Source organism: Meriones unguiculatus, chromosome 10 (assembly GCF_030254825.1).
Source record: "Meriones unguiculatus strain TT.TT164.6M chromosome 10, Bangor_MerUng_6.1, whole genome shotgun sequence".
Lineage (NCBI taxonomy): Eukaryota > Metazoa > Chordata > Mammalia > Rodentia > Muridae > Meriones > Meriones unguiculatus.
The window spans coordinates 107,521,767-107,547,338 of record NC_083358.1 but is presented as its reverse complement, the minus strand read 5'-3'; the positions used below and the strand labels follow the sequence as shown (position 1 = coordinate 107,547,338).

The window sequence follows — 25,572 nt, the reverse complement described above, 5'->3', positions numbered from 1 at the left end:
CTGGGAAAGCGTTTGCCTAGTGTGTATGAAACCCTGGATTTGCTCCCAGCACCCAAGAACAAAGCATGGTAGTTCCTGCCTGTAATCTTGGCACTTAGGAGTGGCAGCGGGAGGATCAGAAGTACAAGGCTATCCACAACTGTATAGTAAGGTCTGGGTAAACCTGGGCTTTGTAAGCCCCTGCCCCAAATAAAGAAAATAAAAGGAAGGATTGACACAAAATTTGTTTGAAAAGCAAAGTCCATTTATGGAAATGTTAGCAATGGCATGATCCAGGAGCCCCAGCTTTATCTGCAAAGCACAGACAAGTGCTACCATCCTTTACACAGAGAGGGCAAAGATCACGGAGAACAGTCAACAAGTCCTTGCCAAACCCCTACAGGCTGTTAGGTGCTGGGTTTTGTTTGGATACTTCAAGCAGAACTGAAGATTTAGACCAGGGCCTCCTGCCTGTTTTGTGATTAAGCACTGAGCTATAACCCCCAGTACCCAAAGATCAAAGTTTTATTGAAGCTAAAGAAAAAAAAAACATTATACTATAACAATAGACAATAAAATAATATAAAATACCAATAAAAAATGATTCAACAATAGATTTTCATTTTCAAAGATGATGGTTAGTCCAGTAGGGATAAAAAATATTTTAGTTTTAGCCAGGCATGGTGGTGCACACCTTTGATCCCAGCACTCAGGGAGGCAGAGGCAGGTGGATGGATCACTGTGAGTCAAGGCCAGCCTAGTGTACAAAGCAAGTCCAGGACAGTCAAGGCTACACAGAAAAACCCTGTCTTGAACTGCACCCCCCAAAAGATTCGTTTGCTTAGAGATATTCTTTACCAAATTGCTACAAATTGTAAATAGCCCCAGATAATAATGAAAAGCTTTCTTATAAACAAAACAGAAAAAAATTAGGATTTTTATATGTCATTACCCCATCCCTCCCAGTGTTCTGGAAAAAACTTGGGCCTCACTCATACTATGTCAATAGACGACATATATGCAGGCCTCTTAGCAACATTACAACAAAAGTTGTACCGATGATGATGATGATGACCCAAGAGGCAGGGATGTAGATTGAGAACAGAGCTCTGATCTAGCATGAGTAGAGCCTAAGGTAATGTTTGAAACCTTCCAAATGTACCAGTGTGCAAAGAAGACAAAAATATCTGTGCAGTTATAAGACTTACAGTGAGAGAAGACAACTAAAATGTATAGGAATACTTAGGGACAAGTTCTATGAAAGGCTAAGTATATAAATCGAGGACATGACCTCTCTGAGATATTATTTAGGGGAAGGTTTTCTTATTGTAGACATGAGGGGGAGTACAGCCAGATGTACCTGGAAGAGTTCAGCACAGAAAGAAAAACATAGGGTAGACTGAACATGGCTAGCAGACTCGGGAGAGAGGAAGACAAAGAGAGAAGAGGACCAAGAGAGTACGTAGCCAATTAACAGTAGGGCTGTAAGGGAATGAGAGACTGGGGAGCTCATGAGATGGAGAAGTTTAGGGTAGAGGTCATGGTAAGAAGATTTGAGAAGAGCCACAGGTACTTGTGATGCTGAGAGAGCCTGGAGGCCAGCATCCACACTGGTATGCCGATAGGCACCACAGAAAGCCATCTGTCCCTTTTGACAATGATATAAGGACATGGCTCCTTTGGTAGAGGAGAGTGAGAACGGAAAGGGTGCCAGAATTTTGGGGAGTGGAGTTTTCTTTGGACCTGACAGTAAGGGCTGTATTTATAATCTGAGAAGAGGCTACAGTTTTTAGTAGAAAAGGCTGTTCTGTGGAGCAGTGGGTGGCTATGGAGGTATGTGAGAAGAGATTCCTTTAAACTGATAGCATCAAATGCAAAGGCCCTATGAGGGAGCAACTAGAATGCAGAATGGCAAGGAGGTCAGTGTGTTGAGCAGAGTGAGAAAAAGGGTCACAGACTGGACAAAGCCTTTCAGGACATGGGAACACATTTCGTCACTGGGGTTTTGTGAATCAGATAGAGGGATGGAACGGCTAATGGTTAAAAAAATGGCTGCTGGCTACTGCTTTCACAGTCTGGGTGGGCACACAAGTAAGGCAGCAACAGAGATGGCTGCAGTTATTCTGTAGAAATGCTTTGTTATTGTACTTATTTATTCTTTAAGCTTTTGGGTATCCCCTTGTGACCAAAAATAACTCTGCAGACAAAGCCTTACGGGGCTTCTCATTTTAAAAGCCAGATAATAATCGTGGGGAGACAGAGGGGAATCTGGCATTTGTTTGGAAATTGATGTTTGCCTCGGGGATGGAGTCACACAGATCTTCACTCTGTTAGCCAGATGGACATGAAAACATCAGACATGACACATTTGGAACACACACAATTGGAAGATCTTTATTAACCAACAGTAGAGCACGGGCTTCAGTCTTTCTGCCCCTCTCCTTTTCCTTTACCCTTATTAAATCCTCTCCCTGTGAGTGGGCCACACTGTGGGAGAGAGGAACACAGGTACCATTTATAGATTCCCTCCAGCCGAAGCGAAGCTGGGAAAAGATGTCAAAACCACTTAGGAGGAATAACGGCTTGGAGTATGTGTAAGGTGGACATTTATCGTTATCTGTCACTGCTCACTGAGCATGCGTGCTCAGTCCAAAAAAGGCGGCTGCCCATCTGCTTTCAAAAGCACAGTCGACCCTCGGGCCAAATCCCCCCATCTGCACCAGGCTGACCCACTTCTATGTTTCCTTGAAAAAAATGAAGGGTCTACCTCTTCACACACGGGGTAAATTTCCCCCCTTTAAATAGAGCAGACAAGTATTTTCCAGCTTGCCACAACCCTGCTCCTCTCTAGCTGGTCCTTCCCAGGCTCCTAAGGTTGCTGCGCTGGTGCAGACAGAACACACACAAGGTTTTGCTTCTGCTTTAAGACACACACGAAATCTCTCAGCTCCAACTCGCAACTCATTAACTTGTGTGGAAAGCCACTGGCTTGCTTATATATCACCTTTACCTCTTAAACAATCGCACAAGCAGAGCATGCATTTTCATTTCTCCTATTAGTTAGATTCTATTGTCACAGGTTAGATCTGGAAGGCCCTCCCCACAACAGCTCCAATGGGCAGTGGTACCAGAAAGTGACATGACTCCAGGAGGTGAGACTTTGGGTAAGCAAATAGGTCACTCAGCATAAATCTTGTCCCCATCCCTCCCTCCCTCCCTCACTCTTTGCTGCTTTTTGGCCAATAAGAGGAAGACGTTTTTTCTTTCTCACACCCGGATTCAGTGATGTCCTGTCTCAGTAGAGGTCCACAGTGGGGCCAGTGACCATGGACTTAACCTCAGAATCAATTAACCCAGATAAACCTTCCCTCTTTTAGGTTGTTATTGTCTAGCACTTTGTCACAGCGATAGAACACTGACTAGTACAAAAGTTAACAACTAAACTTATGTCAATGCTTCTCAAGGATCTAAGGTACTTCCAGACATGATCTTGCTCATTCCCCCTTGTTCCGCAGTGTCCATTTCAGAGATCGAGGCAGGTTGCAACAAAGCCTTGTATCACGCCTCCCAAATGCCCCACCTTCCCCCACCCCACACGTGCAAACTCAGCTTGCTGCCTGCCAGTGCGGATCAATACCTGGAGGGATGGAAAGGTCAGTTTAGATGGGACTGAGTTAAAAGGCATACTTGTAATCTCTCAGGAGAGTATTTAAAAATCACTTTAGCCCTATTAACAGCTCAAGTTCTCTCCCTTAATGCCAGACAGTAGGCACTTCCCCTGCTGGAAAAAGGTTGGGAAGGAACTGACGCCTCCCAAGGGAAGGAAGAAATCCACAGGGCAGAAACCCTGAGTATGTCTAGAGGATTGCCATTTGTGACATCTGATAAACCTAAGTGCAAGAAGAACTGAGGGGGAGCAGAGACAGACTCCAAGCCTGCACACACACACGCGCGCACACACACACACACACCACACGCACACGCACACACACACCACACGCACACGCACACCCATAGATGTACACCCGCACACAGATATGTTCTTCTGTTTTATCCAAGACTGGAAAAAAAATGTGTATCCTTTGCCCTAGTTTCTCAGATTGAACTGTTTTTACACTTAAAACAAAGCACAAGTCCGCAAGCTGATTCAGGTTCAGCTAGCCTGCTGTTCCCCAGGGCACTGATAGCTTACCCACACAGAGAGCCATATATAATCATTTCCCTGAGAAACTTGGATATTTTCAAAGGAAATTTGCTTCCCCATATAGTGAGGAATAGCCCTCTCCTTTCTTTCCCCCTAACCTCATTACTCTGTTAGTAACAAGACAATTCCATGAAAATCACGTGTGCCGGTGCTCTTGCCAATTCAAGGCTCTGTTTAATTGAAGAACCCAGAGTCTCCAGGCCCAGCCCATGCAAAAGCTGTTCACTTGCTTGACTTCTCGCCATCTCACTCGAAGTCTCTTGATCAGCTGACACGCGACTGGTACGATATTAGACTCGAGCACACGTCAATACTTCGTATTTCACGCCGCTGGCTTTTCCTGTGGTTTTCCAAGGTGACTCAGTTGGGGATTATCAGAACGAACTGCTACTCTGAAAACCATCCGCCAACCCCCTGACACTCCAATGCTGTCAAGCTGACTGTGGTCTCCTTCCAGTCATTTTTGGGAAGTGGTCGCTTCACTTACGCTAAGGAATCTCCAAGGCACTCAAGTGTGCTTTGCTTGAACACAGCTCCCGTGAAGATCCAATACCACGTTGGCCCACTAGTCTAGCCTCTCACGACACTGGGGAGCAAGGCGGAGGCCTCGGCGTCCTTCCTCCATCCCAAAGAGCATCCCACGTTAGCATCCACTGTGCGGTATTTCCTACAAGGCAGACACACCCTCCTTTGCAAACTGCGCACGCGGCACCATCATCCTCTAATGCCATCGACTGAATTTTCAGAGTGGGAGGTGCCATGAACCAGTTGCACCTGGGCTTCAATAACTTAATACCCGAGACCATTGCATCTTGGGACAAAGACCGTTTCCCAAACCACTTCGAAGGTGTTGATAACCTGTCTAGGTTCCACCATCTTCTTCTCTTCAGTCTTAAATGTTAGAATAATTAGCCCAGCATTGTGTTTTCTTCTCACATGAGTAGAAAACTCCTCCAAACGTGGACGTTTTCAGTTCTTCCCTGGGCCATGTGCTTGAAGGCAGTTCTGAGTATCGTACTAGGCCCCATTCCATCATTTGCCCCTGCTGTGCTTAGCATCTCCAAACAGAAGGACAAAGACTAGCTCTTCTATCTTTCCACTTTGTTTCTATAAACAAACTTGAGAAGTAATATGTTTGAGCAGTGTGTACAGCAGAAACCTGGGACTTGATTGCTATTGCTATTTTTTTACAGAAATTTTATGTGTGTGTGTTAGCATATGTGTATATGTGTTCAGGCAAAAATGGCTTGTGTGCATATGTGTGCATGCATATAAAAGGCTCAACATCAGATGTTTTCTCTCTTTCTTTCCATCTTTTTTTTGGGGGAAGAGAGGGTAGGGTCTCTCACCAAAATTGAAGCATGCTGATTTGTTTCGCTATACTGCCTAGCTAGCAAGTCCCAGGAATCCTTCCTGTCTCTGCCTCTCCAGCCTGAACTGCAAGTGCATGGCATGCCAGCACATCCAGCTTTCACAGGAGTGTTGGGGATCAGCCAGAGGTCCTCATGCTTGCACAGTGAGTGCTTTATCAATGTTTCCATAAAAGCCAACCCCAGCCCTAGCGTTAAAGTATCCAACTTTATAAACATTTATAGAGAAGTTCTTTTCATGCAAGGCACTGGTAATAAAAAAGAAATTATGGATCTTGTCATCCCATCATAGATTTCGGGACAGAAATATCTTTGATGAGATGAGATGAGGCAGTAATATAGTCTTCACAGAGACGGAAGCCTAAGAAACCCACAGAATGCAGAGAACATTGGTTGAATCTAGGTCGTAAAGGACGGTAAGTACACGAGGCAACATGAGCAAGTCTCAGGACAGGAAGATGAAGGGCGCGCTCATTGCTTTCATTCCCCAGCCTAGTCATAAATGGCTCTCTAGGGCCCTTTCCCCATTCGCGTGTTGCCTTTCCTTCTCCTCAAGCCCTTCTGCAAACTCTTGATTCTCAGATGGGAACAGTAGTGGAAACCAAAGGCAGAGACCATCACGTCTCTCCTCACACACTCCATCCTTACCTGACTGCTTCAAGCATTATTATGGTTTGGATCTCAAGAAAGGCTGATATGCTAATTTAGTCTCGTCACCAGCCCGGGGCACAGTTGGGAGGTGGCGAATCTCTGGGAGGTGTGGCCTAGTGGAAGGGAATAGCTCTATTGTGTGCAGAATAGTGGGGGTGCAGGGGGAGAAGGGTTCAGTTGATGTTTTAAGGGGCTGGCCACTGGGAGCTTAGGCGTGTTCCAGTGAGTATATGGGCAACATAAATTGGACTTTCTTCTTTTCTTTCTCCTGCTCCTCCTCTTCCTCCTTTTTTTTAGGGGGGGGAGGTCACAGGGCTGGGGGGCCATATCAGGGAGGACTGGGAATTGAGTGTGATCAGAGCACATGAGATGAAATCCCAAATAACCAACAAGAATATTATATTGGAAAAACACAAAGACCTCAGGTTTTTTCTCTCTGTGCTGGTAAGCACCACACAGGGATGAGCTTTTCCCTACCTTGTACACGCTTACCATCACTGCTGCCTTAAAGCCCCAAACAACCACAGAGCTACCGAGGCTGGAGCCGACATGATCCTCCTCTTTTTAAAGGCCGTTTAGCTCAGATATGTCGTCACAACAATACAAAGTGACTAACACAGAAGACTCACCGAGGGTGTGGGGCCATTGACCCGCAGCGTCTGATGACGCAGCTCAGAAGCCTCGGAGCAATTCTCATGGGAGCTCAGCTCAGATCAGGGATGGAGGTGGCAAGGGGAGTGCTGGGGGGTTCCAGGGGGAAATAAAGACATAATCGAGAATGAGAGGCCACCTCATGGTGCCCTGTCGAATAACACGCCCACCGAGGCCGAGACTCTGTGCGGGGCTGAGTTTAAAAGCTTCGTTTACTTGATGGGTAAATTTCGAGGCAGTGCAGCATTCCTGCTGTGGTGTGGGTATTGCTGGTTCATTCCCCCCCCCCCCCAAGGTTTACAACATGAATCGGAACCAAAAACCAACTCAGAAAGACTTGAAATTTTTAGTTGTCCGGAGAAAGGACACAGTTAAACTTGTAAAGGGCTCCTGAAACTGTAAGTCATAATCAACCTTTCTAGCTTTGATGTTGATTTGTCTCCGGTATTTTTGTTTTAATGGTGGCATTTGCCACTATAAAGTAACTAAAATAAACTTTGAAAAATATTTTTTTTTTCAAATGATTTTTTGCGTAAGAACGGATCAGTGCATTAGATTTGTACTACTGTAAAAATGCCTATAAATATAAACTAGAAAATTTGACCCAGGGAAAGGCTGGAGGCTCGGGGGAGGCTTAGAAGCAAGCATGGAAGTATTTTAGTCAATGGTCTATTGCTGTGAAGAGGCACCAGGGCCACAGCGAACCTTATGAAGGAAAGTATTTAACTGGGGCTGGCTTACAGTTCAGAGGGTAAGCCCACTGTCATCATGGCGGAAAGCATGGAGGCATGCAGGCAGACGTGGTGCTGGAAAGTAGCTGCATCAGGATCCGAAGGCAGCAGGAAGAGAGAGGGACTAGCTAAATCACATGAAACCTCAAAGCCCACCCCGAGTGACACACTTCCTCCAACAAGGCCTCACCTACTCCAACAAGGTCACTTGGTGACCATGCATTCAAATCTATGAGTCTGGGGGGGCCATTCTTATGCAAACCACCACAGCAGATAAGTGCTCTCTTCTATTTTACCAGAAGATTCTTTTTATCAAAAGAAATAAGGAAGAAAGAAAGAAAACGAAAGAAAGAAACACAGAGAGACAGAGAGAAATGTGGGGTTGTTGTTGTTTAGGATTTTTTTTTGGGGGGTGAGGTTATTTTACTTTGAGACAGGATTTCTCTATGTAGTTCTGGCTCTCCTGGAGCTCACTGTGTAGATCAGGTTGGCCTCAAACTCACCTGCCTCTCTCCCTCCTTAGTGCTGGGGTTAAAGGTGTACGCCACCACATTCAGCTTAGAAAATGTGTATTAATTTTCACTGTTCTTACTAATTAATGACGTACATTAAAAATATCTCAATGGTTAGGCTCAGCGAGGGTTTTTAGGCAGAGGCTTGTAGTATGACAAGAAATTTGCTGGTGTTTCCTGGTTACTGAGGTCTCCACAGTATTAGGCATCAAACCAAACGTACATTCTGCCCTATTTCCATGTTATTAAGATGCCTTAAGCCTCCTTTGAGGGGGAAGAGAGATGACCCAGTGGTTAAGAGCAGTTGTTGCTCTTCCAGAGGACCTAGGTTCGGGTCCCAGAATCCACATGGTGGCTCACAATTATCTGTAACTCCAGTTCCGGGGGCCTGAAGCCCCCTTCTGAATCCCACGAGCACCAGTCATGAGTGCAAAACGTTTATAGAATAAAATAATCTAAAAAAAAAAAAAAAAAGACTCCTTTAATATGTCTTGCTAGATTTTGTCTGGTTCAAGTGGAGAAGTTTTCCTAAAGGTTATTTTTAAATGTTTTTATTTATGACCACATTTAGTTTTGTCAAATACAATATGGTTAGAAGGGCCTGGGTTTGATTTTTTAACATACATGAGATTCTGGCCCTGACAATTTATAAATGACAGGATTTCACAGATAGTGGCAACTTGACAATAAAGACATCTACAAGTAATAGTTTTTGAATTGCCTGTGCATACCTTTATAAAGCAACACACTTTCTTACACTGAAATGCTGTTTAATGGCCATGAAAATTACTGTGGGGAACCATCACACCCATCAGAATGCCTTATCCTTCCCAGGCACCATTCAACCATACCCTGTAAATCAGGCAGCCTCATTCCGATTCCACAGGCCAGGAAGAGACCTGGAGAATCAGATGCTTTTGGCAACACCACACTGGAGCACGAGCTTGAAAACTGAACCTTTACAAAACACCTAACATAAACAGATTTATTTCACTTTCAATTGCGTGCATGCCCATGCACCTCTGTGTGGGTTTGTGCGCGCGAGTGTAGGTGCTCAGGTTTCCCGGATCTAGCATTTCACATGGTTGTGTGCCACCCGACACGGGAAACGCAATCCCAACGTGGGTGCTCTGCAAGAGCAGCAAGTGCTCTTAACCTCTGAGCCATCTCTCCGACCCCTCCACACCTTTTCCCTGTCCATATATGCCCTATTTATATCCATGCATGAATGCTTCCTTGGTGTCTGTCTTGAGTCCGGTAATGTTGATCATGTGACACTAAGAAAAAGGCAATGTGAGCTACGTGATGCGCCAGGAAGGTACAATGAAGATTCAAAACAAGTTTGTTTCTTGGGATAACAAGTTATCTATGAAAGACAGCCTACACTTGCGTGTGGGGGTCTAACAGACGACATTTTACAAAAAGTGAAAATCCTCAGGGAGAAAGTGTTGAGCATGGCATGATTTATACATGTCATCCTGAAAAGTGTCTCTAATCAAATCTCTCTAGAGTATTTCCCTCTTCCCCAAGCTCCTAGATGATAGCACTGGGTCTCACCTCCTAGAGTCAAAAAGAATGAACTAAAAGGCAAGCAAGACATTGGAAACACGGGCAATCAAAGTGGAGAGGCCATGTGGACACACCTGAGACCACGCCCCCTTTCGGTTGCCAAGACAGACAGCAAGTACATCTTCCTTGCTTCAAATGCTGCCAAATACTCTCGCCCCACAGTTTGGCACTGGAATCACAAAAAGGCACATTCAAATGCAAATCGGGTAGACGTCACAGATGCAGAAAGCAGGACTATTGTAAACTAAACACACTGAGATCATCATTTTTCTCATCTCAAGACCCATCATTATAAGCTCTGCAAGCGAGGATGCTGAATTGGCAAAGCCCCTCAGAACCCGCAGCACATTGTTCCAAGCGCCCCAGCCTGCTAAGCATGGACTGACTTGCGCTGATGTGGAAGCCTCCACTTCTGCTGGGCACAGGCTGCAGCTTCACCCTTCACTTCAGACGGTCTCTCCCTGAAGGTGCCATGGCCAAGTGCGTCCCCAGGAGGCAGTCTCTGGAGCGCTCATCCTCAGCAGCTACAGTGAACTGCAAGCACCACTTACAGCCAGCATGACTGCATGTCTGCAACAAAGCTTCTGGGATCTTCCTATCTGTCTGATGGTCTGTCTGTCTGTCTCTCTCTCTCTCTCACACACACACTGCTGTCTATCTCACCAAGCCTTCTCCCTAAAGGAAACTTTTTTTCATGCTGCCACCTGTTGCAGTTCAGAGAAATGGCTTAATACAGTAGAAGGTAAGGGCAATTCAGGTGACTGTTTTCCTCACATCGCCTTATAGGGTCATCAGACATTGAAATATATAATAAGTACCCTCGGGCTCTGAATCCTCCAGGAGACACGGAAGACATCTGTGCATACCAACCACCTGCTCTGGCTTTGGCAAGATCCCCAGGGGTGATCTCTCTGCACACTTCCAGACCTATCTTTTGATTTCGACTTCGGGGTCTGCCAGGGCATTCTGTGGTCCTCATTCTGTGATCCTCTGTCTCCATTAATGGCTAATATTCCCAGGGTGAGGCAATTGGCTCAATCTACATACAGTGCTACGCTGCGTGTCAAGAGATTCATGTTTTTATCCCCTTTTTACTGACTTTTGGTTCATACAACCTTGCACCATTTAATTTCTTTGACTATCTTTATTGATTTTTTTAAAGAGCTACATGATCCTTATGAAACTTTCAAAAAATTAAAGAAAAACAAAAATCATTTCTTAAATGTCATTATAAATTGAACACATTAAAATATTTTATGTTTTTACTTTTAATTTTGTTTCAGTTTTACTTATGGTAGATGATCACTTCACTGCTTTTATTTTACATGGATGTATGAGCATATGAGTGTGTGTGTGTGTGTGTGTGTGTGTGTGTATACACCATGGCACACATGTGCAGATCAGCAGACAACCTGCAGGAGTTGGCTCCCTCCTGTCATCATGAGTTCTAAAAATAGAACTCAGGTCATCAGGCTGAGCAGCAAGTGCCTCTCCTACCCTCCGAGCCACCTCTCCAGGCCTTGCTTTTATTTTCATACTTTTAAAATGAAAGGTTGTAAGGAAGGGCTCAGCCATCCAGAATACTTGCTGTTCTTTCAAAGGACCCAGATTCAATTCCCGTCACTCTCACAATCATCTGTAACCTTAGTTCCAGGGGATCAGAACCCTCTTCTGGCCTCCACAAGGACTATGCACACATATGGTTCATAGATACACATGCAGGCAGAATACCCATGTACAGAAAAATAAAAGGTCTTTATGTGTGTGTGTGTGTGTGTGTGTGTGTGTGTGTGTGTGTGTGTATTGTTGTGAAGAATGTTGTTTCACAGGAAGAGTCCAGGAAAGTGAGGGAAAGGGAGGGAGAAAGTGGGAAGATGAAGGGTATGGTTAAGGGAAATTACAGATGATTCTGAAATTACAAAGAAAAAAAAATCTAGAGTCTGCTATCTCCACATGGCTTGATAAAGTGTTAAGACAAAGCTTACAGCGTTCTAAGGGATTAAAAATCTTATCAAGGCTCTTGGACTGCTAAAGTACTAAGGTTCTGATACTCTACTGAGAACGTGACTATCACAGTTCGTTCTGAGTGTGGGCTCCACAGAAAGGGGAGTAAAGAGCAGACAGCCTGGGTGGTACAGGGGAACCGAGAAGCTAAAGCAAGCAATGAGGTAAACTCGGTGTTCACAGAGACAGGGGCATGTGGGGCTTCTGGGTGTCAGGAAATACATCACCAGGGTTGACATTCTTGAGGAGAGAGAATATGGGTGAAGGATGAGGCACAGGCGATGCCAGGTTTGCAGGACACTCAAGAAAATTCAGTTAATGGGAAAAGTCGGTATGGGAGAACCCCGAAGCAAGGGCATGCCTCAGGCTGTGTTAGAGCATCAGCGTCAGTCATTGGCAGGGGTCCAACACTAAAGAAGTGTGTATCGAAGCACAAACCACACACACTTCTTAAACAGTAGCATGATGCCAGGCTTTGCCCACCTGTTGTGCCCATTCATAAGGCAATGCCCAACAGACCTATCAGCCTTTTAGAGAATGTTACCTGGAGAAGTCTTAATTGACGATCTACTGAAGACTTGGGCACAGATAACCAGTCCATTGTCCAGTCAGATTAGATAATGGAAAATACCAAATAAACCAACTAGGTCCAAAGTGTAACGGAACAGGCAGAACTGGTCATAGAAAACACCAAGCACTTGCTTCCAAAAATACTTCCCAAGGGAGGTAATGATGAAGCTGACCACAGAGGATGAACGGTTATCCCAGCAAAGGCAAGGCTCGGTGTGTGGGTTAGAACAACCGGTGTAGGAAGACCCACACACAGTAATTTTAGATCAGGGCGTATGAAGCGGCAGTCACTGTAGAACCAGCTCCCTAGGGCTGTTGGCAGCGCTGTTCCCATGAGGCCAATAACCTGGGAATGCTCAAGTCAAGCACCGAAGGCTCCTTTCGAAACAAACACAGTTTAAGTTTTACGTGCTGTAACTTAGTGCACACAAATGCACATTCCTCTCTTCTACGAAACATACAACGGCTTAGCTCAAAAGCGGCACGCAAAGGATGATACACGTAAGCCCGCACGCAAATATGACATTTTCTTATTCCTTGTCATAGGCATCCTAACATGTAGTGTGTATAATTTTGCTTTAACCCAAATCCACCTCTATTTTCTCATAACCATATATTATGTTTATTACCATCTTAGTACACGATACTGCTAGAGATTAATAACCGCAATAAAGCTTTCCCCTCAAAGAGAGGTAAAAGTAGGAATGTTGCCACGGATTCGCCTAGAGATATGCTGCTTTGTGTTGATGTGCCTCAGTTTGCTCTCTCTCTCTCTCTCTCTCTCTCTCTCTCTCTTTGCCACATGGGGATTCAGATCTTGAAAAGACATTTAAACTGTAATCTATCCTTCCTATACATGAAAACAAAACTCTCAGGAATATCCAATGTATTTTCAAAATCTGGAAATGTTTAATCTTGCTGTTCTACTTCTGAACATCGATTGTTTAAAAAAACAAAAACAAACTAACTAACTAACTAACTAACAAAAACGTCCTCTGGAAGAAGATTCTTTTCAGCACCCAGATATTTACTGGATATTTATAGTGTTTGAAGGTGGAAAACTGCAAGGATGAAATGCAGCCAACTCCCGCTTCCAGGGCAAAAGAAGCTTTCCCAGTCTTCTATACCCAGCCTTGGTGGCTAAAGGAAGTGGAGCCAGCTGGGGCGGCACCACACTCCTGTGATCCCAGTACCAGGGAGGCAGAGACAGGTGGGTTCAAGGACAGCCTGGTCTATAAATTAAGTCCAGCCAAGGCTACACAGAGAAACCCTGCCTTAAGAAAAATAAAAATAAAAAGAAAGAAATGGAGTGAGTGCTCTACATTTATTTTTATTTTTTATTTTTATTTTATTTTTATTTTTATTTTTATAATTGAGCGCTCAACATTTAGAGTAGGAAATGATTAAGCAATGGTTTATAAACCCGCATGACACGATGAATACAACATATAGGGTAACGAGCAGAAGAGGAACCTATGATGAGACAGGTTAACAAAAAGGTACCATAGACCAGATGGTGCTATGAATATAGGTATAGGCCATGTGAATACAGGCATTCATATAGTGCTATAAAGATGCGAGTTGTGAAGTTAGTTCATTATTAGTGTGAAGTTCATTATAAATAGTCTATGAGCAAAAACAATTTGGCTGTGAGGGCCCAGAAAAAAAGTTATATCATATTTGTCTTGCTGACCAGAGAACTCGGAAGACGCCACGAGGCGGAGGAAACATGGCCCGAGTGCCCGGATGCTTTAAAATAGGACTGGACAGAACCACCTTGGGTCATCATGACATCTTCTTTTTTAATTTTGGACTTTCATTCTAACTTTAAATGTTATTTGAATTTTTGCCCAAGACAACTCGTGAAATGTCCTGAGCCGAGGTGGAAATGTTATTTATAAGACGGATGGATTTTCATGTGGGTGGTGTCTTAAGACGTCCACTGGAATGGTAGTGCAGCCGTGTCGACTGGAATGGTAGTGCAGCCGTAGCGAAGTGAGCTCCCCGGGGTGAAGAAGATGCTGGAATGGAATGCAGCCAGCGTCTGCTTCCGGGGCAAAAGCAACATTCCCAGTCTTCTGAACCCAGCCCTGGTAGCTCACAGACTTGGGGCCAGTATTCTACACTAATCTGGTCTGTGGGAATAAAGAGTGAGGGCAGTGACTGAGACAAAGTCCTCAAGCCAAAGCCAAGTGTAGATCACAGTTGGCAAGGCAGAGATTCTCCTTCTCAAAACGCAGAAAATTAATTCCTAGCACTGATGAATATTCAAGAGGAATCCACTGTCTAAAGACATCTCAGTAATAGAGTTAAGAAAGCAAGCATTTTCCTCCCACAAAATGCTACATGCAAAGCACCAGTCAAGCAAGACAGTGGCATCATCCAAGTGCCATGCATACTAATTTTGAACAGTAGAAAATCACATAACCTCCTCGGCCTCAGAAGCCACATCTGTAAAATGGGGCAAAATGCCACCTCTGGCTCTAACTATCTGTTTGTCAACAGGACTCTCCAGTATGCCACATGAATTCAATCAGGCTAGGAGTTAACAAGGAGCAGAACAAGTGCAACTATGCTGCCATTGAGATCTGGTAGGTACAATAGACCTGTGACTGATGAACATCTCGTCTTACTTGAAGTTTCAATTTTGACTATGTAGCAAAGAAGTAAAATCAAATCCTGCAACTGGCCCATTGATTTTCGTGGACTTCCCTTCCCTTCTCCACATTTTCACAGACTTAGGAAGCAGACACAAATAATGCTTGCCTTCTATTGAATCTAAGTACAGTGTAAATGAAACAACAGACCAATATGCTCTTCTTTCCACCTTAAAGGCTGCTCTCGAAGAGGGTAGGTTTTCTTTCTTAGTTGTTCATTCAGACAGCTTGTGTAAGAGTCACATATGTCTTGCTCCACTTACTCAGAGTCCCCATATGCCACAAGCAGGAACATTTCCACCCAAAAAGGGAAGAGAATTGGTAATGACTTTTCCAAGATTAACCAGCCTGCAGACTGAACAATGACATTCCGAGGAGGGCCACATTCCTAATCACCAGAGCTTGTACCCATGCCACTTCAAAGATATGACTGTGGGATGGGATAACCTTGGATTATTTGTTTTACCCCAAAATAGTCAGGAGGGTCCCTATACAAAGGACACGGGGGTGTTTGAGTGACAGGAAGAGTTGTGACAGTGAAAACAGTAGCCAGGGTGATACCAGTGCTGGATCAGTGCTCTGGGCCAGGGCTGCTGAGGGTATCCAAATGCTAGAAAAGGCAAGGAAGGGTTGCACCCCTAGAGCTCCAGGTGGGACACAGGTCTGATGATATCTCGATAAGTTTCAAAGGCTGATCTTTAGACTTTTGACCTCCAGCACTGCATACATTCTGTCATAAGCCACTGTTTTTGGAAACAGGAAACTAATACAAAAGTGGCCCTGGGTCAAATACCCACAATCTCTAAAGCAGAGGACATAGTGGGTTGCCGGTCCAGGTAAGAGAACACTAAATATTTAGAATGCCAGTCTTTCTGCCGTTAGATGCAGCATGTGAGAAAACTTAACCTCACCCTCAAATTCTCCATAATCTCTAGGAACCATTCCTTCGGCCACTCTTAGCTCTCCAGGGACATCAGTCTGACTAAAGAGCAAACCAGTGTTTTGGATGGCCAGTATGTGTATGGAAAATTTGCTGTTGGAGAACCAACCATGCTCTCCATATACGACTCAACAAAGAGACCAGCAGCAGTCAGGTAAGAAGCCGCAGTGGGAGAGAAGGTTTATGTGGGGCAGTGGAGAGGCAGGTAATAAGCAGCTCTAAGCGAGTGTCCAACTGAGAACTTAAATTCCCAGCATGCTGGTCCCCTGTGGGCAGACTGAGCAAGATAAAAAGCATGAGGAAGCTGGGTTTGGTGGCACATGCCTTACTCCTAGCACTTAGGAGGTGAAGGCAATTAGGATAAGACATCGAAGGCCCAGGCTTCCTGAAACCATTTCAAAATGTAAAACCAAAGAGCGTGGGGTTTGTGTGAAGCACCTTTTGGGCAGGGGTTTGTGTGAAGCACCTTCCAGGACTTTCTGGAATGAAATCTGGGGCTAGAATCACAGGCTTAAGCGTATCTGTAAGTTTCAAAGAAGCCAGCCTAACTACTCCTTCTCAAAACCAAGTCACCTGCAAGACACAGCTCAAGCAAAGCAATTAACGACTCGGGCTTGGGAGCGGAGCATCTGAGTCTTCATTTCTTCCTCAGTTGTGTGTGTCATGCTGGACGAATGAGTCATTCTCTTTTACATCTGATTTCCTTGTCTTAAAAACTACACATAAGTTCTGAGGACCAAGAGAAATCCCAGATGCAAAGAATCAGCACCCACCGAAAGCTTAATAAATGTTAGCAATTATGGTTGGCTCTCCTCGGCATCCTTCAGGTTGTGTTTTTCCAATGTACACCACGGCAGCTACCCTAGTTTGCTTCTGTCTCTGAGATCAGTACATGACCAAAGCAAATGGGGGAGAACAGGCCTTATCTTAGTTTACAGATTATAGTCTATCATTGAGAGAAGCCAAGGCAAGATCTTGAAGCAAAATACAATGGAGAAGCACCACTTACTGGTTTGCTCCCTTTGAGTGTCTCAGTTGGCTTTCTTATGCAGCCCAGGCCCAGCTGCCCGGGAATGGCTGAGCCCTTTGTACAGAAATTAACAATTTTTAAAATGCCTCACAGATGTGGTCACAGGCCAGTCCGACCAAGGCAATTTTTCAGCTTAGGCTCTTTCTTCCCAGATAACATCGCTAGGGTTGTGTCAAGTTGATGGCTGAAGCTAGCTATGAAAGTAGCCAATGCATATCCCTGCCTTCATTTCACTCTGGTAAAATTATAAATGACTGGGGAAGGATGTAGGATGGGGCACCATGAATTCGAGGCCAGCCTTGCTTACATACTGAGACCCTGCAATAAACAAACAAAACCAAAATTATGGATGATTCTGCTATAAAGCCTTCAAAGGCAGAGCCAGCCTCATTTATTGCTATATGCTTAGCATCAAGTCCAGTGTGGCTATTTGAGCTTCTCTCTCTCTCTCTCTCTCTCTCTCTTAAATAGGTGTTTATAAGCTGATGTGAGTTGTGAGTTAAGGATCTGAGTCAGCAGCCATCATCTGTAACTCCATGATTTTTTTTCCAGCTGTGACCCACTAGTTGATAAAATAAATTGTGTCACATTCAGCATTAGTCTTTCTCAAGAAACAACAGAGGAATCTGAGTCTAAAATCCATGACTTGACCCTAGAGGGTCAAGTGCAGTCACACGGAGCTTTATACATGTATTTGGTAGCACTGTAAATACATTTCATGCGGTGGGCTTGGGCTTATTCACAGCCTGCCTGTGCATCTTGCCAGCAACCAGTATTTGCCAGTGACTTAATGCCAGCCATTCTGCTAAGTATGTGGTAGCAGTGTACCATTCCGTTCTGTTGTGCCTTGCCCTGACCACTAGTGATGTGAAGCCGTTGTCACCATGTCCCCTTCGGAAGCCTTGTTTAGAAGTCTCTTTTATAACCACCTATGAAACAATTTGGTGGTGTTCCTAAAGCTGAGCATGCATTTCCTGTTTTCTAATGATCCTGCTTCTATTTGTTTACCCAGTGGAAATGAGAACACATGCACAAAATGGCACGTACAAATGTTTACGAAACACCATCTTACTAGCTGCAAGCCTCACCCTGCCCAAGTCAACTGACGTACCAATACACAACAGACACTCAGAAGAAAAAAAAAATCAATCAAGTACAACTGTACAAGCAAGTGCTGACGAATCCCAAAAGCGCAAGCGTAAGCAGAAGAAGCTGGCTGTAAGCTCATCGTGCCTAACTCTGTTTGCATGAAGTTTAAAACTTGGTGAGATGAATCTACGGTGCTCAAGTCCGGGTTCCAGCTCCCTGGGAGTCACAAGTGGAACCAAGTTCATAAGTCAGGGTTGGTTCTTGACTTGAGTGCCCATCGCATTCACACATTCCACTTATGACTCATGAAACCTGACACACTTTGTGGGTGTGTTCATATTTGTATGTGTGCATGTATGTATGTGCCTATGTGCATATTTGTATGTGTGCATGTATGTATGTGCCTGTGTGCACATTTGTGTGTGAATGTACATGTATGTGTATGTCACAAGACAATCTCAGGCATCATTCCTCAGGTACTGTACACACACACACACACACACACACACACACACACACATTTTGAGACAGAGTCTTTTACTGGTCTATTCCTTGTACCACAGTCGCTGGCTGCTTTTTTGTTGTTCTTGTTGTTCTGGGGGAAAAACTCAGGTCCTCATTATCTCTCCACCTCCACAATTACTTTTTTTTTTTAAGGTGTGAAAAACAGCCCCTGATATACTCTCCTTTCTCCCCATCACACACTCACCTGCTCTCAGCTAGCCTTTGCTTGGGTGCAGCCAGGGTCAGTGATCTCCCCCATCAGGTAGCCCAGTGTTTAGACAGTGCTCCCTGCCATGGAGCCACACCTCATCCCTCTGGAACTTGCTGCACCCATCAGTTGCTCTGTCCTTTTAGGAGAGTCTAAGCTGGTCTAATCCCCTACCACCAACTGCTCTCAGACCCTTGAATAGTGCTGGCGTGCCCTCCCCCTCTCCAGACTTAAGAGTCCCAGGTCCCTTGGCCCATCCTCAAAGCATGGCTTTGAACCCCACCCTGTCTCCTGACTGCATTTAAAAAAAAAAAAAAATCATGCGAGGCCCCAACCAGAGCACAGTTCTCTAGGACCGACCCTTCCTTCACACGGAGAAAGCACATTTCCTCAGTCAATGCGTCCATCCGGTGTGTAACTCGTCCTTTCTTCAAAAGCACAGTTAACTGTTCATTCTGTTGAGCTTAACAATCAACAGAAAACCCTCATTTTTTTTTTTTTTTTTTGCATAATTACTGTTGAATCCTAATTTACTTTCTGGGTTTGTAGTCTGTCTCGGGAATCAGAACAGTCACTTGTCCACGCCAGTTCCCCAAAGCTAAATTTCGGAGAAGAGCGTCTGTTTGGGATACAATCCTCTCACACCCAGAGGCTCTCCCTCGGGGAGGGGGAGGGAATGAAATCTTGGTTTCCATACAGGGTCTCTAATCCTTGCCAGTCCCTTGAGAGGGCTTTATTTTAAAGAATAATCAAGAAATGGCGGGATGCAAGATGAAGAAAACAGAATTCCACCACCATCTGCACAACCTGACCTACTGGAGACCCGCCCTGGTTCCGGCCTGGGCAGTGGAGGGTGCTGAGAGCCCTTTCCTTTCCTCTCCCACAGGGAGCTCAGACCCACAGCCAGGAGATGAGCATTACTGGACTCTGTGGGCTGCTGACATGTGGCTAGGGCTGGGTGAGGCTGAGGTGGAAAACGTGGCAGGCTGAGAAGGAACCTGACACGTTAAAAGTACCGGAAACTGAAGGTATCCCTGGGGAAAATCTACTGGAGTCTACTCCAGTCTTTTGGGGAAAAGGCCTCTCAAACCAGGAAAAGACAGGCGGACACACGGATACAGGCTGCAGAAAAACTTCCAGGCAACCCGGGGCGATTTTGACGTCAGGAGTAGGTGGAATGGAGAGTCACCGAGCAAGGGACATGCCAGAGAGCTGAGCGCGTGCAGGAGGCTTGGAGAGGTGGGCTGGGAACTAGGAAGACGACAGGACAGAAAAGGGAAGAACTCAGAGGCCTCTAGCCGTGGGGGGCAGCAGGGAGGGAGAACAGGGCACGGTCCCCAAGTCCGCGGGCGGTGAGGGAGAAGCCGCTCCCTACCTGGCCCAAGTCTGCTCCATGATCCAGGCGCTCTCCTCGCTCTCGGGGGCGCCGCTCACCCGGGGGTGGCCGCAGCCCGGGAAGATGCCAAGCCTTGCCCAGGAGTCTCCAGCGCCAAAAGCCCGAGTCTCCTCCTCCTCCCCAGCTCCGCTTGGCGCCGGGTGAAGGAGCCCAGTCTGTTCTCTGCTTTTTTTGGAGTGAGCAGATCCGCCGCGGCCGCACCCTCAGCTAACGGTGCTCCGGGCACAAGGCAGGGACTGTTCTCCGGAGGTGGCTGGCCGCCGCCGCCGAGCCCAGGCCCCCGGCTCCCAGGCTCCCAGGCTGAGACGCGACTGGCTGGCACGAGAGGCTCCGCACCAGCTGAGCTGTCAACCGCGAGGGAGCGGAGGCGGGGCTCCCTGCAGCCCAGGACCCGCCCAGGTGACAAGCCGCGGCGTGCCACACGCGCCCTCCCTCCGGCCTCCACCGCCTCCTTCCCGGGCTCCTCGGAGGAACGATGCCCGCAGAGGTGGCCTTCAACGACCCTCATCGTGCTCTCTGTCCCTCGCTCATTCCGTTGAGGGGCTTTGGGTAGAACCACCCAGCTGCAGAGGAGCACCTTTGGAGAGACGGTCCTCCCGTGCGCCTGCGTCACCCACCCACAGGTAACCTCGGAGCCAGAGATGGAGTGCAAGAAGGATTCCGGCCAACTGACTTCAGGTGCACCTACTAGAAAGTCTTAGGGCACAGGGTGATCCTCGGAGAGGTGCGACCTGATAGTTTCACCGTTAACCCACGGACAGAAACTCGCTCAGGATGGAGCCCTGCTAACCAGAACCATGCGGCCTTATTAGCTGTGTCTCCATCTCAAGCAATCCCTGGTGTTACACTCTCCTGACTCCTTCCTTTTTAGTTCCCACAGCAACTGGGCTCTGCCAGAAGCTCCAAGGAGGCCGAGGGCTCCCGAACACCCCACCATGTTTCAAACGCCTTAAGAGACTCAAGAGTGGCGCCCGGGACGTGGACTCTCTGTGGCTGTTCTTAGATCGCTCGGAGAACCTTTCCTTCCACGGAGGGGGCTGCCCAGATCCTGTGCATCTACTTAGGTGTCCGTGTTTAAACAAGACAGACGTGCTGTAATGAGAGGGCTTGCCTCCCAGAGCTCTCTTTTTAGCTCTGAAATAAACCTTTCTATTAAGTCACATGATCACTGTTATCATTAGCATTACCCCTGGCCTTTTAATTTTCGAAAAGCGTTGGGCGACCGTGCTCGGCAGGGTCAATTTAGTTAAGATTTGTTTGCAAACGGCACAGCGGAGAACAGGAAGGCTCCACTCGGACCGGGCTCTGAGGAGGGCCGGTGGCACGGCCCAGAGCTGTGTTCTCCAAATTTCCGAAGACAGACCGACCAACAAGACTCCTCCTGAAGGAATCCATTTCCTCAGGCAGCAGTGAGACTCCAGGAAAGACCTGGCATGCCTGGCAGAACTGCAGACAGCCTGTGCTGTGGCAGGAAGTTTTCAACTACCTCAGTTTCTTGGGTTAAGTTCTAGTCATCAATAGGAACCTGGGGGGGGGGGGTGCGGGAAGACACAGCATAACAAACACTGAAGTTTAGAGGACCTGTTTGAAAACTCCCTAGTCTAGAATCTCCCAACCCCACCACTTAGTTTGTAGCTAAAACCACCCTGCTCTTGAGATTAGAATCCCTTCCCCTCCTCAATGTTCATTTAAAATGTTACCAGGACTGGACAAAACTGAGGGCCAGTTGACACTAAGCAAGGCTCCCAAGCCACCTGTCTGGAAAAGAATTCCCTGTTGCCGTGGGGGAGGGGCAGGGAGCTCAGGTTTCCATCCCTCATACCAAAGTTGATGCTATATTTAGTTGCGTCTGAAATCAAATTATGGGCTGCTGAGTTGTGGAGAGAGATTCTGTCTACAGCCAGGAGAGCCTCAGTGGAGATACGAGCTAATGTAGCCTCCTGGAAGCAAGCCTGAAAGCCAGGCTTGTTTCATTTTGAAAAAAACGCTTTTGTACAAAAGTTTATAATATATTTATTGCAGATCATTTAGAAATTACAGAAAACCACGTAGAAAAAAGAATTCTATTTGTTTTGTTTCAAGACAGGGTTTCTTTGTGTAGCCTTCTCCTGGACTTGTAGACCAGACTGGCCTTGAACTCACAGCAATCTGCCTGCCTCTGCCTCCCTGAGTGCTGGGATTAAAGGCAAGCACCACCACGCCTGGCAAATAATTCTTAATACCTCGTGATAATCAATGTTTAAAGCTTATGGAATCTCTTCACTGTCTTTTATAAGTGGGCTTTTTAATACATAACCCGAGTGTATTTGTGAGAATGGAAACTTATTTGATGTCTAAAAACTTTCATATATATGGTTTAAAAACAATTTCTTCCTAAATTTCAAAAGAAAAATACTGTCTAAATAGCACAAATATTGAACAAATGCTTATGTTTCTCCAGGATAATTAATACGTAGCTTATACCTACGTATTTATTATCCCCTTTCCACGTACTGTGCATTTGTTCATGTTTTCAGAGAGTGCTCATATTGATCCTTCAATGATTATACAATGTTTTAATATGTTTCAATAGAATGGTAGCCTACTTAATAATATTATTTTGTTGCATAGTTGTGCCAGTTCTAATATTAGTGTCAAGTAATACTTGAGTGAGCATTTTTTTTCTGCCTCTATTCTTTCATTCTTTAATTATGCTATGGCTTGAACATATGGATCCCTCTAAAATCCTTATATTTGGATGTAAAGAGAGGCCTAAGAAATAAGGTCTTCAGGGACTGATTAAGCCACGAGTGTTATACTCTCGAGAATGGGACCAGTGTTCTCATAAGAGGCTGAAGAAAATGTCCTGTCACGTTCATCCTTCTGTCTTTATCTCCATGTCAGGATGTAGGGATGGCGTAGCAGCAAGGAGCCATCCTGACATCAAAGAACAAGCCTTCACCACTTGTGAACCCGCTTCAGCTTTATCTTAGACTTAACCAGTCTCCAGACTGTGAGAAACACATTTCTCTCATTTATAAATAACACAGTGTAAGGTGTTTTGTAAGGTGTTATAGCAACAGGAACAGACTAAGAATTTTTTTTTGGGGGTTGTTCAAGAGAGGGTTTCTCTGTGTAGCCCTGGCTGTCCTGGACTTGCTGTAGACCAGGCTGACCTCAAACTCACAGAGATCTGCTTGCCTCTGTCTCCAAGAGTGCTGGGACTACATGTGTGTGCCACCATGCCCAGGTGAGAAATTATTCTTTTGAAATAACTAAATCATAATACTGTTGCAGGTGAAATGATCCTAATTTTGTCATTCTACATGTAGCTTCAATAGCAGTAAGATTTAGCATTAATTTTTAGTATGTAATAGAGAAAGAGTAGTTATAAACTATTTTCGGTATCTGTTACTACTTAGTGTATAAGCTAATGTCCTCTCATTTTCCTTTACATTTGTTATAATACTAATTAATAAGCTCCTATGTCATAGGCTTACTTGGGAAGTATTATCCAGCCTGAGTGAAATCCCTCTGAGGTGGGTCGCTCTCTGCTGGACCAGTGCAGCCTAGCACAGATGCTCAGGGCCCTGATGTGAGCAGACCCTTCCCTTCATACTCAGGCACCTGCGGTTGAAGGGTGGATGGCCTGGTCCGCAGAACCCTTGTTTCTGGACCCGTACAGAAGAACAGCATCTGTCTGAGGAGCATCTGTCTCCTGGCGACATGCAGCAGGAGGGACACTCACAAGGCCCTTAGGTCTTTGCTCAGAACCAGCACACTGCTCCTTCTAACGTATCTGAAAATGACTAAAAGTGACTATATGTCCTGACAGTCCCTATATGTAGTGTTCCCACAGTTTTTGTTGATTTTTTTTCCCTCAGAGATACTTGCTAGCTTTACACCATTCCTCACCCCCATTTAAAATTAATTGCAGCATTTAGTAAATGCGTTGCCTTTACAATGAGAGGTACTCACCGTTTCTAAGCAGAATGTTGCTAGTAAGAGTTAGAATATAACTGCCTTAGCTGCCTTCCACTGCTGTATAGATACTAAAAGAGCAGTGTGCCCTGAGCCAAGGTTTTCAGCAACCGGGGTCTCCCAGGGGCCATAATGATCTGAGACATGCTGCCGACTTAAATGGAAATAAGGTAAAGACACATTGCAGGAATTAAGTTCCTGCTGGGCTGGAGTTGACGGTAGGGCTAAGAACACTTGCTCCTCTTCAGTGGATCCAAGTTCAGTTCCCGGCACCCACATGGCAGCGCACAACAGTCAATAACTCTAGTCCCGGGGGATCCAGCGCCATTTTCTGACCGCTAGGAGCGCATGTGCTACACCCACACACATGAAGGCAAACAGTCATGTGCATAAAACAGCAAGATAAAGAAATCTAAAATGTTTTAGATGAATTTAAAAAAAATAAATATTTAAGTTCCTGAGGTTTGGGGACTTGTTTCTGTAGCATAGCCTGGCCTGGTAGCGTGGCCTGATACTGTATGCCACTCCCATTTTGGGGTGAGACCCTTTCCTCAGGATTGCACACGTCCTTATCATGAACCTGCATTGACGATGTTGCTCAATTCAACCAGGCATGTTGTTTTTCTCTAAGTACAAAGCTTAGCTCTTAATTGGTCAGCCGATTCAAGTGATCGTAAGCCTTTCCCATCATTTCCAAGCCTTTCCTTCTTTCAGGTCTTTTTTAATCCCCCTCTCTCTTCCCTCCAGCTTGACTTTGTGTGAAGGGGACTGATTTTGAAGTGGGTGACGCTGTGGTTTAAGTGTAACAATAAAAATATCTGTGTCTAACATTGTATCAGATTTTTTTTTCTAAGATAGAGGTTCAGGTAACAGTTTCAAAAATGCTAGCAGGTGTCTTCTCCAACTTCGCACTAACAGGCTGTTAAAAGCAATATTATGATAAAATGTGGACAGAAGAAAGATTAGTATTTTAAAAAGAGCCGCTCAACTTTTTGTTTCTTGTTTTGTTTTTGAAGACCGGTCTCCCTTGAAGGCTTGAAACTCCCTGTGTATAAGCATGTGCTACTATGCCCGGCTTGAGTCATTCCATTTTTTAATAGTTTAGAGCCAGACATGTTAGATTTTGAAAACCAAATTGTCTATCATCTTTCCAAACAGTTTGATCTTTCAAAATAAGAAGTGGCTTCAAGGCAAAAAAAAAAAAAAACCATAAATAAATATTTTAAAAAAATCAAACTTAAAATGATTGTGAGAGCCATGGGGAAGGCCTCCAATGCTCTTCCATTTAAGCAAGCAGCCTGGGAGAATCTTAAGGGGGTGCCTCCACTGTACAAAGAAGTTTCTAAAAACCTGATGAGTCCATTTTCCTCCCCAACAGGCAGACCAACTGAGGAAAAAAAAAAAAAGCATTTTTGAAAAGAAATGGGGGTGTAGCTTTTGTCTGGTGGAGATTATTGTAAATTAATTTATAAGGCACTCTTTCAGTCTTCAGGGAATGGTGTCAGCATCGACTGGAAGGGATTAAGACAGCACAAGAATAAAAACAG

The 25,572-nt window shown here is 45.3% G+C and overlaps 1 protein-coding gene and 1 long non-coding RNA gene across 15 annotated transcripts in view; one reads left to right on the top strand and one right to left on the bottom strand.

Moving 5' to 3' along the window:
- Positions 1-25,572, bottom strand: part of LOC110545906 (myomegalin-like) — a 187,711-nt gene that overhangs the window by 146,260 nt on the left and 15,879 nt on the right. Inside the window, exon 1 of one of the 14 annotated variants that reach the window (XM_021632340.2) lies at positions 20,045-20,225. The exons of the other annotated variants lie outside the window; for them this stretch is intronic. Within the exon in view, the coding sequence (XP_021488015.1) occupies positions 20,045-20,064 (20 nt within the window). The 5' untranslated portion in view covers positions 20,065-20,225. Of the gene's footprint in view, positions 1-20,044; positions 20,226-25,572 lie in introns of those variants that run through there. 14 annotated transcript variants of the gene reach the window in all.
- Positions 20,405-21,230, top strand: LOC132656970 (uncharacterized). Its single transcript, XR_009594809.1, has 2 exons — positions 20,405-20,688; positions 20,937-21,230. It is a non-coding gene; the product is annotated as an uncharacterized LOC132656970 (long non-coding RNA).